The following is a 15,852-nucleotide window of genomic DNA, read 5'->3' as shown; positions in this document are numbered from 1 at the left end:
TTACCCAGTATCTATCATGAACATAGGTAAATTAAATATGTTATATTATTGTTTCTTCTTTTGCTGTCATGTTTAGAAACCTTTATATTCAATGGAAAAGAGAAGTAATGCCTACTGGTGCTTAGGGGCTAGGAAATAAGCATTCATACACTTTTAAGTGCTTCTGTGAAGTGGCATAATTTTTCTGGAGGGAAGTTTATTGATTTTGCAACATTTACTATTTGATCTAGGTTTTCTCTTTGTAGGATTTTCTCTAATAAGACAATTAAGGACTTGCACACAATTTTATCTCTAGAGATAGTCTTTGCATTATTATTAAGTAGCAAAATATTGAATATAAATGTCCTATGGTAGACTATGTTTAAATAAACATTTGTTCTTTGATTTGCAATGCAATGTTATAAATGTTTTTATTTGTTGGGAAATATATTTATAGAGTATTTTTTGTAAAAAGATTACAAATTTTCATTTAGTGTAATTCTTTTCTGCCATACCGTTATAAATGCAGATTGCAGATATATAGAAAATACAGAGAAGCAAAAGGAGAAATCTTTATATATGCACCAAAATAACTGATTATTACTAAGGGGAGATTTTGATAGAAACCCTGTTTTGAAATTGCAGCTCTTGCCAAAACCAGTTTGGCTCAGTGGATAGAGCGTTGGCCTGCGGACTGAAAGGTTCCAGGTTCGATTCCGGTCAAGGGCGTGTACCTTGGTTGTGGGCATATCCCCAGTAGGGGGTGTGCAAGAGGCAGCTGATCGATGATTCTCTCTCATCGATGTTTCTAACTCTCAATCCCTCTCTCTTCCTCTCTGTAAAAAATCAATAAAATATATTTAGAAAAAAAGAAAAAAAGAAAAAAAAAGAAATTGCAGCTATTTTGCAATTCTTATGATTGAAGAGTAAATGTAGAGTCATCATTTCTTGATTGTGCCAGTTACTTTCAGAGCTATTCTTTGGGCTTCAGACACAAAACAAAGGCCATAATCCTGCTTCACCGCTTTGTTATTAATATATGGGGTGTTCTTTTAGCCTCCGTTTCTCTGAGGGAAGCTGAGGGGTTGGGATGTGAGTGATCTGTGGAACAGGAGTTCAAGGGTCAGGAGGAGTGAAAAGAGAAGTTTGTGGGGTAAGTACAATGCTGGGCAGTTTGGTTCCTTGGTTCTCGGGACCTTCTAAGAAGCCACGTGGAATGGATGAGGGGAGGGACACAATACATTTATCTTGGTCCATGGTTGCCTCACTTCTGGGCTGACAATCTTGAGTGCTAAGAGTTCTTGTGGGATTCTATACGGTGGTATTAATAGCAAAGCCCCAGGGAAGGAAGCTGGAGGTGTGGAGTGTTAGAGCTGGTTTCAGGTTACATTATGGGACACTTCCAAGCTTCCCAGAACTACTTACTGATGCTCTAGTGGAGTAAGAGCCGAGTCTGCGAGGATCAGAAGTGGAGCACGAGAGGTGTCTAATGCCTGAAATGTTGTACTAATGCAAAATTGAACGGTAGTGTGCAGTAATATTAGATGTCAGCAGTGATTAATACCTAAACTTTTTTTTATATCTCACAGGCTTCCACAGTAGAAAGTAAAACATATTTCTCTCTCATTTTCAGAAGGAAGACAAGTAGAGCTTAACATTTTTAGTGTTTTTTTTTGTCTTATCTATTAATTTAAGATTTTTTATATTACTTATCTTACTAATCTTACTAATTTAAGATTCTTATATTATCTCATTTAATTCTTGTGATTCTTATATTATCTCATTTAATTCTTGTGATTCTTGTGGCAGTTCTAAGATACATTTTGTTAACCTGTTGTGTGTGTGTGTGTGTGTGTGTGTGTGTGTGTGTGTGTTTTAAATAGATGGTAATGTTGGCTAGAGAAGTGAAGACATTGCCCAACATTATATGATTAATAAGTTTCAGAGCTTAGATTTAAAGACCTGTCTTACTCCAAGAAGTTTTTTTTTTGTCTGTTGGTTTTTTTGTTATAGCACCCTGTTATTAAAGTCCATGTAATTATGTAATTATGTAAAGTCTATTCTCAGATTGATTCTAAAGTCACTTGCATATGTTCTTTAAGCCCACTAGAGGTCAGTATTGGGTTGATAAAGACAGGACCCTTCAGTTTTTGAGTCACATAATTTTAACTGAGTCTTATTGCTAAGCACCCTTGGAAGTTATAATTCACACTAAAACCTTATTTAATTACACACACACACACACACACACACACACGCACACACACAGTATTATAAATATTATATATATATATATATGTATATATATAATGTCTCATAGACACTCTTTGAGAGTTGTAAACTATTAATAGCAATGTTTTTTAGGATAATAGTTCAGATTAGGTAATTCTTATGGGTTTTGGGGTTTTCTCCCTCTTTTAATAGGTAGGAGAACATACAAACCCTGTCTTTTGCAGATAGTTCTCTTTTTTTGTTGGGCTATATTTTATTCGCTCATAGATTTCCTTTGTTATCTATTGCCTTTATATAGTAATCATTTATCCAAATTTAGTGTATATGTGTCGCTGAATCTGGGCTTTGTGGAACTAAGAATGATAAATTGTGTTTCCTAGACTCAAAGAAAGAAGAATCACGAGCTGAAGTGTGGTACTACCATTTGTTTGCCTGGCTATCTGGCAGGTTTACTGAACTCTTCTCCATCCTGCTCTCAACTTACTATTCCCATAGTTCCCACTGTTTGGAATGATCCCACCATCTAGTCATCAAGGCCAGAACACTTAGAGTTATTCTTATTTCCTATCTATTTTTTTTATGTGCTACAATCAAATTAGTAAATTCTGGTGCTTCTATAATACTTCATATATCTGCTGATGCCTTAATTTAAGCCCTCATCATTGTTATTGGACTATTATAGTGATCTATATTGATTTTCTTGTTTCTAGTTTCTATCTTCTCCCAGTTGAGCACTCCTATGATTCTAGAGGACTTGTCTGAATTGTAAAGCTGATCCTTGTTTTAAAGTAATTCCCTTACCCTGGCCGGTTTGGCTCAGTGGATAGAGCGTCCCAGATTCGATTCTGGTCCAGGTCATGTACCTTGGTTGCTGGCACATCTCCAGTGAAATTACTTATCCCTTGGGTGGATAATGTTATTATTTCACACATGGTCCTATCTCATGCTGTTTCCTTTTTCTGAAATGGTTACCCTTTCTACTTAACTATCTTTGGAAAAATTATACTTATCTTTTAAGATCATGCTACCTGTTCCTCTGTGAAGTCTTTCCTGATACCCCTCTAAGCAGCTAATTATGTTCTTTATTCACCCACTTCCTCTGTGTTATTTCTATTATGCTTATTGCATAATCTGCTTTCTATAATAGTTTGATGTGAGGTTCATGAGTCAGAGACTCTTTTTCTTTCTATACTCAGTGTGTAGTATGATGCCTGGTACCAAATAGACCTTCAATATATGTTTGACTGAAAACAGGAATACAGAGAGAAAGCACCCTGAATTAGGGCAGTGCAAGGAGGCTTTCTAACGTCAATATAATTTAGTTGGGTTTTGAAGGAAAGGTTAGAGTCAGGCAGAAAGAGGTCATTTAGTAGAGATACAGAAGTGGAAATATACCTAGTATATTATGAGGTAGAGTCTGATTCAAGTGGAAGATTCATGTTGGAGAAATACATTGGAAAATTAGGTTCAACTTCCATTATGCAGAGTCTAAGTGACGAATGTGGAGTTTGGATTTGTAGTACAGTGGTGCCTCACACAACGAACTTAATTCGTTCCAGGAGCAAGTTTGTTATGCGAAAAGTGTACTTGTTTAACATCCTCCCTCCCGCCCCCCCCCCCCCCCCCCCCCGAATTTCTACCATGTTTACGTGATGTGATGAATGATGTGATTTAGGAAGAGCCTGGCTGTAGTAGGCAGGGGAATTATAACGAGAAGGTGATGATTTCTATTTTAGATATGTGGTATGGAGGTGATGGTAGAGCACCCGGTAATAACAGGAAGCAGGAGATGTGCTATTTGATCTTGGAAGAGATAAGAGAAGAGGGATTGAGGAACAAACCTTGCTTAATTTCTATATATTAAGAAACCAGAGAAGAGTATATATGAGGGAACCTTAAGGAAGAGGTGTTTAAATGTGTAAAAATAATAAAAAAAAAAAAGAACAACTAAGAAAAAGAAAACGCCTAAATGCTTTCTAAGGTCTAACTCTTACTTGTATGCTTCGTATCCTCCTGCCTCCATTTCAACCCACGTGGCAGAAGGCAGCTGCTTCTTTGGCTCATGATTATAAAGAGTGTCTCTGGAGGGACAGAATAAATGGTCCTGGTGATATAGCTTATAGCATTAGAAGAGATCTCTGAAGGGTATTTACCATCTCCTCCCCACCCCAAGGGCTTTTTATTTTAATATATATGTATGTATTTATATGTTGATATCTATATTTACTCTTCTCCAATCTTGCCAGTCACATACATACATTCTGAATAGCTGGTAATTTTCATTTTCAGCCATAATGGGCAACATCTGAGAATTTATTTCATTGTTCTATCTGTGATGCAGTATTTCTAATCTGGCTCGTTCCTGCTCAGCAGCTCTGCCCTGACTACTTTTTTTACACACCAGAGAAGCCTTGATAATACTAACAGAGACCTCAAGTTCGATGGAGCTTTGGAATAGTACTTGAAATGCTTTCATTTCCACCATAGGGTTTGCTATCTTAATTTGTGTTCTTCCAAATTGATGTGAAAACCAGATACATAGCATTTAAAAAGAACAGGTCATAGGAGATTTAAAATTAAGTGTGGCTTCTCTTAATTACTTTTGATACACTGGTACTATTTTATTGGTTGTGATAGAAAAATAATTAACTTAGGATTCAATAAAATAAGATCAACTTATGAAAAAGTTTTTGGTATTGCTTACTGAAGGAGACAATAGAGTTAGGGGACAAGTGGCCACTCCAGTTGAGGGTTTGCTTTTCAAAGAGTAAAAGCTTTAGGAAGTTCTCCTTCCTTTGTGCCTCCCCAGAGGCCTTGATCCCTTTTTGTGTGGTTTGCAGGAAAAGTTAAGGGGGAAGAATTTACTTTTGAGAGGAAAAGAAAGAATATTGTATCTAATTTTAATGCTTGAAAGATATGTATGTTTTATGTACAAACCTAAATTAAGTGTTTTTGAATGCCTTTGTTACCATTTTTATGTAAGTCAAAGCAAAATATCAATGAGTACTATGTAGAGAAACAAGTTTGTCCATTGATTCAAATCTCTGGAATGTAGATTCTTTTCATTTTCTTGGCAGAAACAAGCTCTCATAGTTCAAGTTTTTCTCTGTCCTATTTACCATGCCTGGACTAACTTATACTTAATATTCCTCTTGAATTCCTTTATCTCATTTAGAATATTTGGAAATTGATTTTCTCTTGAACTAATATCTGTTTGTCATTGAGGAGAAATATCATATATTGATTAAAATATATATATTTTAATTGTCAAAATTCTTAGGCTTTATATTTTAGGATGATGTTAAGTATTACAAGAAAAAGGAAACTTCCATTATGAAATACTTTTGGAATATGCTGGATTAAATCAAAGAAGTTTTTTAGAATGAAGTTCTCCCTATTTTTACTCTGTTAATAAACATTATATGTCTAGAAGAAGGCTTCACGATATGCAGTGTTTCCTATTTATTTGATCACAGAACCCCCTTTTTAGGGAAGCATGTTGCCATGCTTTGAGGGACTGTTGGAATAGTGGGAAGATCACTAATACAGAATTTAGAAGATCACACTTAGAGATTCTGATTTATTGTTAACTAGACCCCATCAAATCCTTTGTCTTCTGGCCTCAGTCTCCTGAGTGGGGACTGAGGTCACGTCCAGCTCTAATGCCGTCCGGTTTAATACTTACATTGTTGACCCTGGAAAGTGATGCTGCCCACCTCTTTGTATCTGTTGACACCACATCATCATTTGAGTCTATTTTATTAAGTTGAGGGGATTACACTTCCTTTTCTCGAAGAGTTCAGAAGAAATATTTTAAAACTTTATTTTCCACGGATTAACTCATGAAATCCTGTTGGATTAGTTAGTTCGAATTACTCTATTAAGATATTTTATTTTTAATCAGGAGAATTGTGTTGATCTCTTACATCCACACAACTGCTTTTAAGAGTCCTCTGAGCTATTCCCCACTGCATGGTTCCAGCATGCCATTTCTCTTGCACTCGTCTCTTGGCTACTTAGAGGAGAATGGGTAGATTTCATTTTTGTGATGAGTTAGTGGGTATATTTAAAAAGTATGATGGTAATACTGAATTGACTGATTATTCCCCACCCCCCAATGGAAACTGGGAAAACGAATCAAGAAGGGTAAATTCAGGGTTAAAAATGTATACCTAAATATGTTTGGGTTTATTTCTGGGACTAAAACTTTGTGTTTTCTTTATGATACCAATTTGTTGAAAGTAAGCCTTTTGAATGCTTAATTGCTTTCCCCCCCTTTTTTCTTAATGTGCGTGTGCATTTCTCTGTCATAGGCCCAGCAACAAAGAAACCTGGATAACATCGTCTTGCAACAACCCAGAATAGGTAGCAAGAGAAAAGCTAAGAAAGATGCATATACAATTTTTGATACGGAGATAGAAAGCACCAGCCCCAAGTCTGAACAGGATTCAGGAATTCTGGATGTTGAAGATGAAGAAGATGAAGAAGAGGTAACTAACGTTTGAACTGGGGCTGTGAGACTGTTGTTAGGTTTAAATACAGTATGTTTGAGATGTGATGGAGAATCTACTCATTTAATACAGCTTCTGTGATATTCTGGAATTTAATATTATTTTAAATACAAATAAGTTCCAATTTAAGCAAATGAAGATGCACTAAGATATCTTAGATTTTAATTCTTTAGATTTTAAATGCACGTGTCCATTTCTTATGTTTCAGGGTCTTTTGATTGTACACTGTCTGGGTAGGTTCTACTCTAAGGGAAGAGGAGAGTTTATCTGATCTGGAGAAAGATCTAGGTGGCCTGCACTGAAACTGGAAAAAGGTCTCTGGAGACCAATAAAAGATGGTATTTTAATAGTGGGGAATGAACAACAGAATTTCTCTGCCTTGAGTTATGGTTCCGATTGAAATTATAAAGTTTAGAATACATTTCTGAAGGAAATAAATTTATGAGCTATTATAGAGAATCTGGGAATTTTGTGACATATCCATAACCTCTTAGATTAGATCTGTATCACTTTCAGGTAAAGAATAAGATTAAGTGGCTTAGCTAGTACATATTTTTATATCATTCTTTGTTGTTGGAAACGTATTTAATGGGTTTTTAAAAATAAAACTCCCTTGACGTGAGATTTCCTGTTAAAATGTTTTTGTAAATACTTATTTGTATAATGGGATTAGTTTCTCAGTGAGTCTGGTGGTTGTAGCATGATCGTTGGAGTCAGACAAATCCTGGCTCTATCATTTTATTTTTTCAACATTAGCAAAAACCCCCATTCATTTACTTTTAAAATGTCCAGTGACATGTGCGAGGAACCATTTACTCCTATACTCAGTTAACCTGTTTGCCTTTAAGTACTTGTCTCCTTTTAATTGTTTTATTTCTCCACACAAAACGGGGCTCACTGCCTTGTCCCCTTTTTTGTCCTTTATACCTTACTACTCTCCTTACACTCCTCTTCTCCCAAAACTTGTTACTATCTAACTTCATAATCTTAGGTAATTGTTTAATCTGTTGGAACTTTAGTGTATTCATCTATCAAGTCAAGATATCAATAGTATTCTCTGCCCCCATAGGTTTGCACAAGTGCCTGTCATAAAGCTGGTTTATGTAAATGTTAGTTACTTCCCTATTTTTCAGTACTCTTCTTTCCTCGTGACTATTAAGTATCACTAATGCCAATATCTCTGTCCTTATTATTATTCCTCTTTCATGTCAAAAATTGAATAGCCACCATTTAAACCGTTAGGGCTAAACCCTAACTGGTTTGGCTCAGTGGATAGAGCATCGTCCTGCGGACTCAAGGGTCCCAGGTTTGATTCTGGTCAAGGGCATGTACCTTGGATGCAGGCACATGCCCAATGGGGAGTGTGCAGGAGGCAGCTGATCGATGTTCTCTCTCATCGATGTTTCTAACTCTCTATCCCTCTACCTTCCTCTCTCTCTCTTAAAAAAAAAAAAAAAAAAAAAAAATCAATAAAATATATTTTTAAAAAAACCTGTTAGGGCTGAAAAGCAAATAACTAAGTTAATTATGTGTCCAAAGCATTAGCATTTACATTTGATTGAATGTCTGAGAGACTATGATATGTGTAAAGTACTATATTTTTATATAGTTATCATTATTGAGAGGATACAATATAAGTGATTGATTGCATTTAAAATTTATACTTTATCAGGATATGTTTAGTGTACAAATGAGGTACATTAATAGTTAACAATGTGTGAAAATTTTATCATAATCCATATTGTACTTGGGTAACAAGGACTTTTAATAGCTCTAAGAAATAGAGCTAAAAAAAGAATCAGGTGCTTGCCTAATACCCATGGAAATAGAAAGGGGCAGGGAAGACTTGATACCCTGAATTATCTTCCAGCATTTTCCTTGCCTGGAATGATTGGTATTGTAGGATATAGATCTACCCTGGAGACCATACTGTCAATTATTAGGCTCATCACTGATGACAAGTTACAATAGTAATACAATAAAGAATCAGTCTCAAGAAAGACCAGTTAATGCCTTTTATTTACATTTTGGGTGCCTGTCAAGGAAATTAAATTCTTTCAGGCACTATGCCTTAAGGAAACAGAAGTTAGACATAGTCTATGTTCCAGGGTAATATATACCCTGAAAGATGCTTAAATGATAAGTTAAAAGACTGAAATATTTTTTATTTCATGAAATATATACACAGTTCTCATATATCACTGAGAACCTTCTGGAAAGGAGCCATTCTTTATCATTAACTCAAGAATATCCTGAGCACGTCCCTTTTAAATTTTGTGCCATATTTCTTCTTCATTTTATCTTCTAAGGACAGAGAAGATGAAGATGGTGGGACTAGTAAAGTGTGTTTGGGTTCCTCATAAAGGAAGTATTAGAAGAATGTGCTTGGAAGTTAAGTTCTTGAAATGCTCCCATATCCCAAATCAAACAGAATTCACATTAGACATTTGCTGATTGAGCTCTTACAACAAGAATTCAGCCCTACACTGTCATCTAATGGCATCCTATCTTTATAAAAATGTCTACTTTATATTTATTTACTTCTCAGTTTGAATCCTCTTGAAGAGCACATTCTTAATCTCAAACCTCATGTAGAGAATTATTTATTTAGATGTCTCCAAACTGGTTTCTTGGCATAGTTCTTGCATGGTGTGAATAAATTCTTCAGATAAGGTCTTTCGTGACCCACTGTGACGTGCTGACCTTCATTCTTGTCATTCTTCAACAGACCTCATTGAGAGCAGCGTAAATAGTTTTCGAAATATTTTGACTTTTAAACCGTGGCATAGAATCCTGCGGGGCAGTGGTTCTTAACCTACTTGGGGCAATATATTACTTTGAGAGTCTGATAAAAATATATGGAGTCTTTCCCCAGTAAGACGTACGTATATTCATTTACAAAAATTTCTGCGTGAAAATTTAGGGGATTCATGAAACTCATATTGACCCTAAGGCCAGAGGTACGAACCTGTGTTGTAGGGGAGTACTTCTTGAACTTTGATGTGCATAGGATCACCTGGCAATATTATTAAAATGCAGATTCTGATTCTTCAGGTTGTGGGTGAGTTTCAGAATCTGCATTTTTAACAAGATCCCAGCTGAGGAGGTGCTTCTGGTCTCAGAGTGCACTTTGAGTGGCAGGTGTATAGAGGGCCACAAAGAAGCATTTTTAATGCATAAAGAAAACAAACTCATGGTTTGGGTTCCTACTGATTCTTCTATAATATGGCTTAAAGTTTTTCCAATAATGAATGTAGTACTTGAAGAGAAAATTACTATATTTCAATTTCTAAATCAGTTGCTTATAATAGATTACCATTATTGTTTATGAAATTTTGAGTTAGATTGAACCAACTTTAGGTATTTTTTATTCTCTGAAGGACCTTTTAGCATTTCTTATGCTTTGAATGGACGTATACTTAAATCATTTTTTGAGTCAAATGACATTTTTAGGTTATTTACGATGCCTTTAGCTTGATGATACTTAATAGTGTTACCAATGTTGTTAGTAGGAGTGGGTTTCTTGTGATATCCCAAGAAAAAAATTTTCTGAGACTCACATGGAAGGATGTGATATTGTAGAAAGCTTTATTTCGGTGGAGTCAAACCCCTGAGTTTCCAAGCCTTCATTTTGCCGAGTCCCAAGAAAGAAGTTTCCATTTTGCCTTTAGCAGGGCTAACATCAGAGCCGGTATCCTGAATTTCCATTCCATATTTGCACACTCCAGTCAGCATCAGGCTGACTTAGCTTGTGTTCCCAACTGCAGTCCATTAGTCCATTGCTTGTAGGGTCCACATGGCTGTGGACCGTATAGACAAATGCAAAGAAGCAGGAATAAGAGAACCACAAGAACAACAGGAGAACCAGGAGCAACGAGAGTGCCAACAAAGCGTGAACTCCTTTGTTTAGGAGATTCTGTATTCCCAATTTTTCGCCCACTGGCAGAGGCCATATCCATTCTGGCCAATGATCTCTGTTCCCAGGTGACTGGCGGGTATTTTCCCTATACCATCCCAATCTCACAGTGAGTGCATCTATCTCCTCTTTGGTAAGTCCCTCCCCCCAGTGTTTTGCAGGGAGTAGGCCAGTGGTTCCCTGGGGTGTGGGAAATTGCAGCTTCCTGGTGAAGCTGCCCAATGACATGCCTATAATGTCTGGCCTTCCCTTTGCTTCTTTCCTATTATTAATACCTAGCTAATCACTATGGTATCATGAAATGGCGGGAAATCCCAAATATCTAGAATATAACTTTGCACATGGTTAGCATGTAGTTAATATATTGTTAATCTGAAATCCAGTTTGTCAGAGATGGGAAAATTAGGAACTGTGGATGAAGTTACAGTAGTAAATTGTTATTTTGGATGAAAAACCATCTTACATGTTGAACCAATTGAAAGAGTCAGCCTCTTGATCGCTGATAAGTGTTGCAGAAAAAGTATTCCCCCATAAAACTGTGTTTCATTTTTGTCTAAGCTAATGAAAGGGTCACCTTTATTAAGGTAAGGGTTTTTTTAATTTTTATTTTTGCATCTCATATAAAGTTGAACTATGTAAACTGCTGCTATTTGACCATTTTTGATTCATGACTTAACTCAATTGATTTTTAATGGAAATATATATGATTTTTAGGAGTTTGGTTTGAATCTATATGTCATCCTGTGCTATGTACAGATGTAATTGCTCTTTTGTAAATGTCTAGTGTAGGACTTAAAATATTTTAGAAGTAGCAAATATTTTAGATCGAGAGTGTATTTATGGATCTAGATTCATCAAGAATGTAATTTTTGAGATATTTGAAGGTAAAATACAAAGAACCCCATAAGGTGATTTGTAAGAAGGACATAATACCTACTGAGGGTGGGTTATTGTGAGGATTGACTGTAATAATGTGTATAAAGCTCTTTTCACAGTTATTTGGACACACAATAAGTACCATCTATAATAATAAAAGCATAAAATGCTAATTAGACTGGACGACCTTCCAGATGAAGCCAGGGCTGTGAGGGAAGCCAAGGTCCCAGGTGCCAGAGGGGAGCCGGTGCTGGCAGCCGGGGAAGGAAGGCCTACTCTTGCATGAATTTCATACATTGGGCCTCTAGTTATATAATAGTTTCTAGTTAGGCATTATGGCTGTGTGCTGTTTATGGAGAATAAACTAAAAACGTTGATATAGTTTTGATAATGGATATTTGTATGGACTGATAAATACCATCTTCTGTAAACAAACAAAAAACAACAACAAACAAATACTAGTAAAGCAATATTGCATAAGAAATAGTTTAAAAAAGCAGGGCCTATGATTTCTTCTTTGTTTTTAGGTTCCTTCAGAGCTTCGCGTTATTAGAACATGGCATTGTAACACACCTAAGGCACATATTTATTTAGTTTGTAGCTCTTTATTTGTTTATGCACTTGTGGAGGGCAGTGGTCAGCACATTATTCACATGACTCTTTATATAGTAAGGGTCAAAAGCTCAATGTGATCAAATGATCCACCTCAGGTTTAGCTCTCAATATTTTTGTGCCTCTTTTGAAATATGGAATTAACAGATGGAATTGCTAATTTAAATACAAATGGCATGTAATATAAAGCTTTTTGAGGTATCTTAATGATTAATATAGGTATTTATTTTGAGGTAACAGTATGCATTTGTTTGCTACGGTTGCCATAACAAAATAGGCACAGATTGTATGACTTAAATAACAGAAATTTGTTTTCTCACAGTTCTGGAGGCCGGAAGTCCCAGATCAAACTAACAGCAGCATTAGTTTACCCTTGGTGTGTCCTTACATGGCTATTCTCTGTGCCTCCTCCTGATATGACTTCCTCTTTTTATAAGGACACCAGTCCTATTGTATTAGGACCCCATCTTAGGATTTCATTTAACCTTCAAAGGCCCTATCTTCAAATGTAGTCACATTGGATGTTAGGGCTGTAACATACGAATTTTGGGGTTGACACAATTCAGTCTATATCACAGGGTGATTGGAAAGAACGAGAGCTTTGCACTCAGAAGGTTTAAATTCTGTCAGCTTTGTACTACTGGAGCACATTATGCCATCTCTTTAAGCATCTCTTTTCTCACCTATAAAAGTACTAAAATTAATTTATGTCAACTTGCTTGAGAAGAATTCTTGTTATTAGGATATTTGATCCAAAATTCAAATATTCATTTTTTACAAAAACCTTCTATTGACAGGAAGGTAACAGAAAACAAGGATCATTTCTCAGTAAGCTAAAGTGAATAAGGATGCCACTAGAACTTTAGAGTTTAAATCAGAGGCTGCTGATTGGCAGCCATGGACCAGAAACAATTTATAAAATGATTGTTGGCTTACGTGCTTAACTTTTAAAAAAATTAGTTGCCAACTTTTAAAAGTCAATTGAATTCACATAAAAATCTGTTTTTCCAGCCTAGGCTCTTTCTAAGCATGGTAGTAATAGATTTGCCCTGAGGAGCAATGTTGTACAAGGAATAGGGTTTTTTTCCACTAAGCCACAACCCATGTCATATCTACATATTGGCAATTGCCATTGATTGTCATATTTATGCTGATGTTGAAGGAAACATATTATTATTTATACTGACTCTATTTAAAAATGTTGAAATGTAAGATAGCCTGGGCCACATGTTTAAGAAACAACGATGATAACATAGTCTTTTGTAAAAATAAATGATAGTACATTTATTCAGAGAATGCAGTTTAAAATGCTGGCCTACTTCACTTATTCCCAACACCCATCGACTCCTGTGGGGTTTGAGTTTTTCACTTCTATTCTCAATGAAAATTCATCTGCTAAAGCTGATATACAGTGAAATGTAAAGTAGATACCCATGCATTAAATGTCAATAAAGACAGTTAAGAAAGTTGAATGAAATCATTATTGCATGCTTGAGATATATTTTGAGTTTCTTAATCCCTTTTGTTGATCTTTTAGGTCTGTCCATTGGCAAAATTATATTATGGCTCATATTGACTTAAGATCTTTACATTTTCATGTTTTATAAACATTGACCTGCCTTTTCAGATCTTCTAGAATTTCTCCTTTATATATTCACTAGAGGCCCAGTGCATGAACTTTGTGCACAGCACAGGCGGAGGTGAGGGGTGTCCCTTAGCCCAGCCTGCTCCCTCTCCAATCTGGGATCCCTCTCACAATCCAGGACTGCTGGCTCCCAGCTGCTCACCTGCCTGTCTTCCTGATTGCCCGCTTCTGCCTGCCAGCCTGATCATCCTCTAACCACTCCCCTGCCAGCCTGATTGATGCCTAACTGCCAGCATGTTTACCCCTAACTTCCCTCCCCTGTAGGCCTGGTCATCATTAACTGCCCTTCCCTGCAGGCCTGTTTTCCCCCACCCCCAACTGCTCTCCCCGGTAAGTCTGGGTCCCCTCCCCCCCAAACAACCCTTCCCTGCAGGCCTGGTCACCCTCAACTTCCCTCCTCTGCCAGCCTGGTCACCCCTAACTACCTCCCCTGCAGGCCTGATCCCCTCCAACTGCCCTCCCCTGAAGGCCTGGTCACCCCTAACTGCCCTCTCCTGCAGACCTGATCACCCCAAACTGCCCTTTCCTGCTGGCATGGTCCTTCCCAACTGCCCTCCCCTGCTGGCTTGATTGCCACAACTGCCCTTCCTTGCAGGCCTGGTCTCTCCCAACTGCCCTCCCCTGCTGGCCATCTTGTGGTGTCCATTTTGTGTCCACATGGGGCAGCCATCTTGTATGTTGGAATGATGTTCACTTTGCATATTACTCTTTTATTAGATAGGATTGCTTATTTAAACACCCCCTTCACTTAGTGGTAAGTTGGTAATAATATCAAGTAGGCAATGTATACCTTTTTTCTCCCTCCTTTTCTAAAACATCTAATTCTGCTTTTCCCTGACTAGTTTATTCTCATCTATCCTGTATTACCTTCTTTAAAAAATTAATTTTCTTTTAAAGAGTCTTAAATCTTCAGAAAAGTTACAAGAGTGGTAAGATGAATATCATATTCCTTTTACTTAAATGTTCCACTTACTAAAATTTGACATTTTCTCTCTTTCTCAAACATTTAATTTTGAATGAGTAAAAAAATAAAATACATATATCCACTTATCCCACGCAAAACTAAGCCATTGCAAGTGTCACACTTCATCATATTTGATTCTCAATACAGCCATCTGTAGTTTCCTGAGAATGACCATTTTCTTTCATAACCACAATACAATGACCACATGCATAAAATTTACCACTTAATATACAGCCCATATACTAATTTCTCCAGTTATTCCAATAATGTCTTTTTTCTTTCATTTTCCCTGCTGCCATATCCAGACAAGTATCACACATTTTGTTTAATTTTTATGTCTGTTTATTCTCTTAAGGTACATTTGGTACATCCTTATGATTAGGTTGTTTAATTATTTTTGAAAGGAATATTACAGAATCAATGTTTTGTTTTTTTCAATGCTTCACATCAAGAGGCACACAGTGGTTAAAGGGTATCTGTGAGAAAGGTACCTATTACTCTTTGTAATTAATAAGTTATCTGTGGAGTGATACTTTTAGAGTATATGACTAATCTGTTTCCTAACCGTTTTTCACTCATTGGTCTTAGAACTCATTGGTGATTATTTTCTGAATCATGTTACTATGGTGATTATGAAGTTGTGATTTTTCTATTTTTATAATATCTTTGACAATTAGTTTCATTTTTCTGTAAAGAATAACATTTTCTTATCTCCCTCCTATATTGTAGTGTTAGTATTGGCACATGGGTTCTTATTTTATATACAGTGTGTTATATTCCATTCTTGACTTTCATTTTGGTTCTCATTTGGCCAGTATGTGTTTCATCCATTATCCTTTGACATGTCTTCACCAGTTTTTAAATTAAAAATTTTTTGTGATGTTAGTTAATAAAAGTATATAGGTTTCAAGTGTACAATTCTATAATACATCATCTGTGTATTGCATTGTGTGTTTACCACTCAAAGTCAAATCTCCTTTTGTCACCATATATTTGATATCCTTTTTCATTTTCTGCTGCTCTATCCCTTTCCCCCCTTGATAACCACCATTCTGTTGTTTGTGTCTATGAGTTTTTGCTTTTCTTGTTTGTTCATTTGTTGCTTTCATTTTTCATG

The 15,852-nt window shown here is 36.3% G+C and overlaps 1 protein-coding gene across 8 annotated transcripts in view; it reads left to right on the top strand.

The window, feature by feature from the left end:
* EXOC6B (exocyst complex component 6B) overlaps positions 1-15,852 on the top strand; it is a 462,052-nt gene that overhangs the window by 162,096 nt on the left and 284,104 nt on the right. For 7 of the 8 annotated variants that reach the window (XM_036435699.2, XM_036435697.2, XM_045580892.1 and 4 more), the window contains one exon: positions 6,525-6,701. The exons of the other annotated variant lie outside the window; for it this stretch is intronic. In XM_036435699.2, coding sequence (XP_036291592.1) covers positions 6,525-6,701 — 177 coding nt within the window. The remainder of the gene's footprint in view (positions 1-6,524; positions 6,702-15,852) is intronic. 8 annotated transcript variants of the gene reach the window in all.

The sequence above is a fragment of the Pipistrellus kuhlii genome, unplaced genomic scaffold (assembly GCF_014108245.1).
Source record: "Pipistrellus kuhlii isolate mPipKuh1 unplaced genomic scaffold, mPipKuh1.p scaffold_m20_p_13, whole genome shotgun sequence".
NCBI classification, from domain to species: Eukaryota; Metazoa; Chordata; class Mammalia; order Chiroptera; family Vespertilionidae; genus Pipistrellus; species Pipistrellus kuhlii.
Note: the sequence above shows the minus strand (reverse complement) of the source record. Positions and strands in the feature narration are given on the sequence as shown.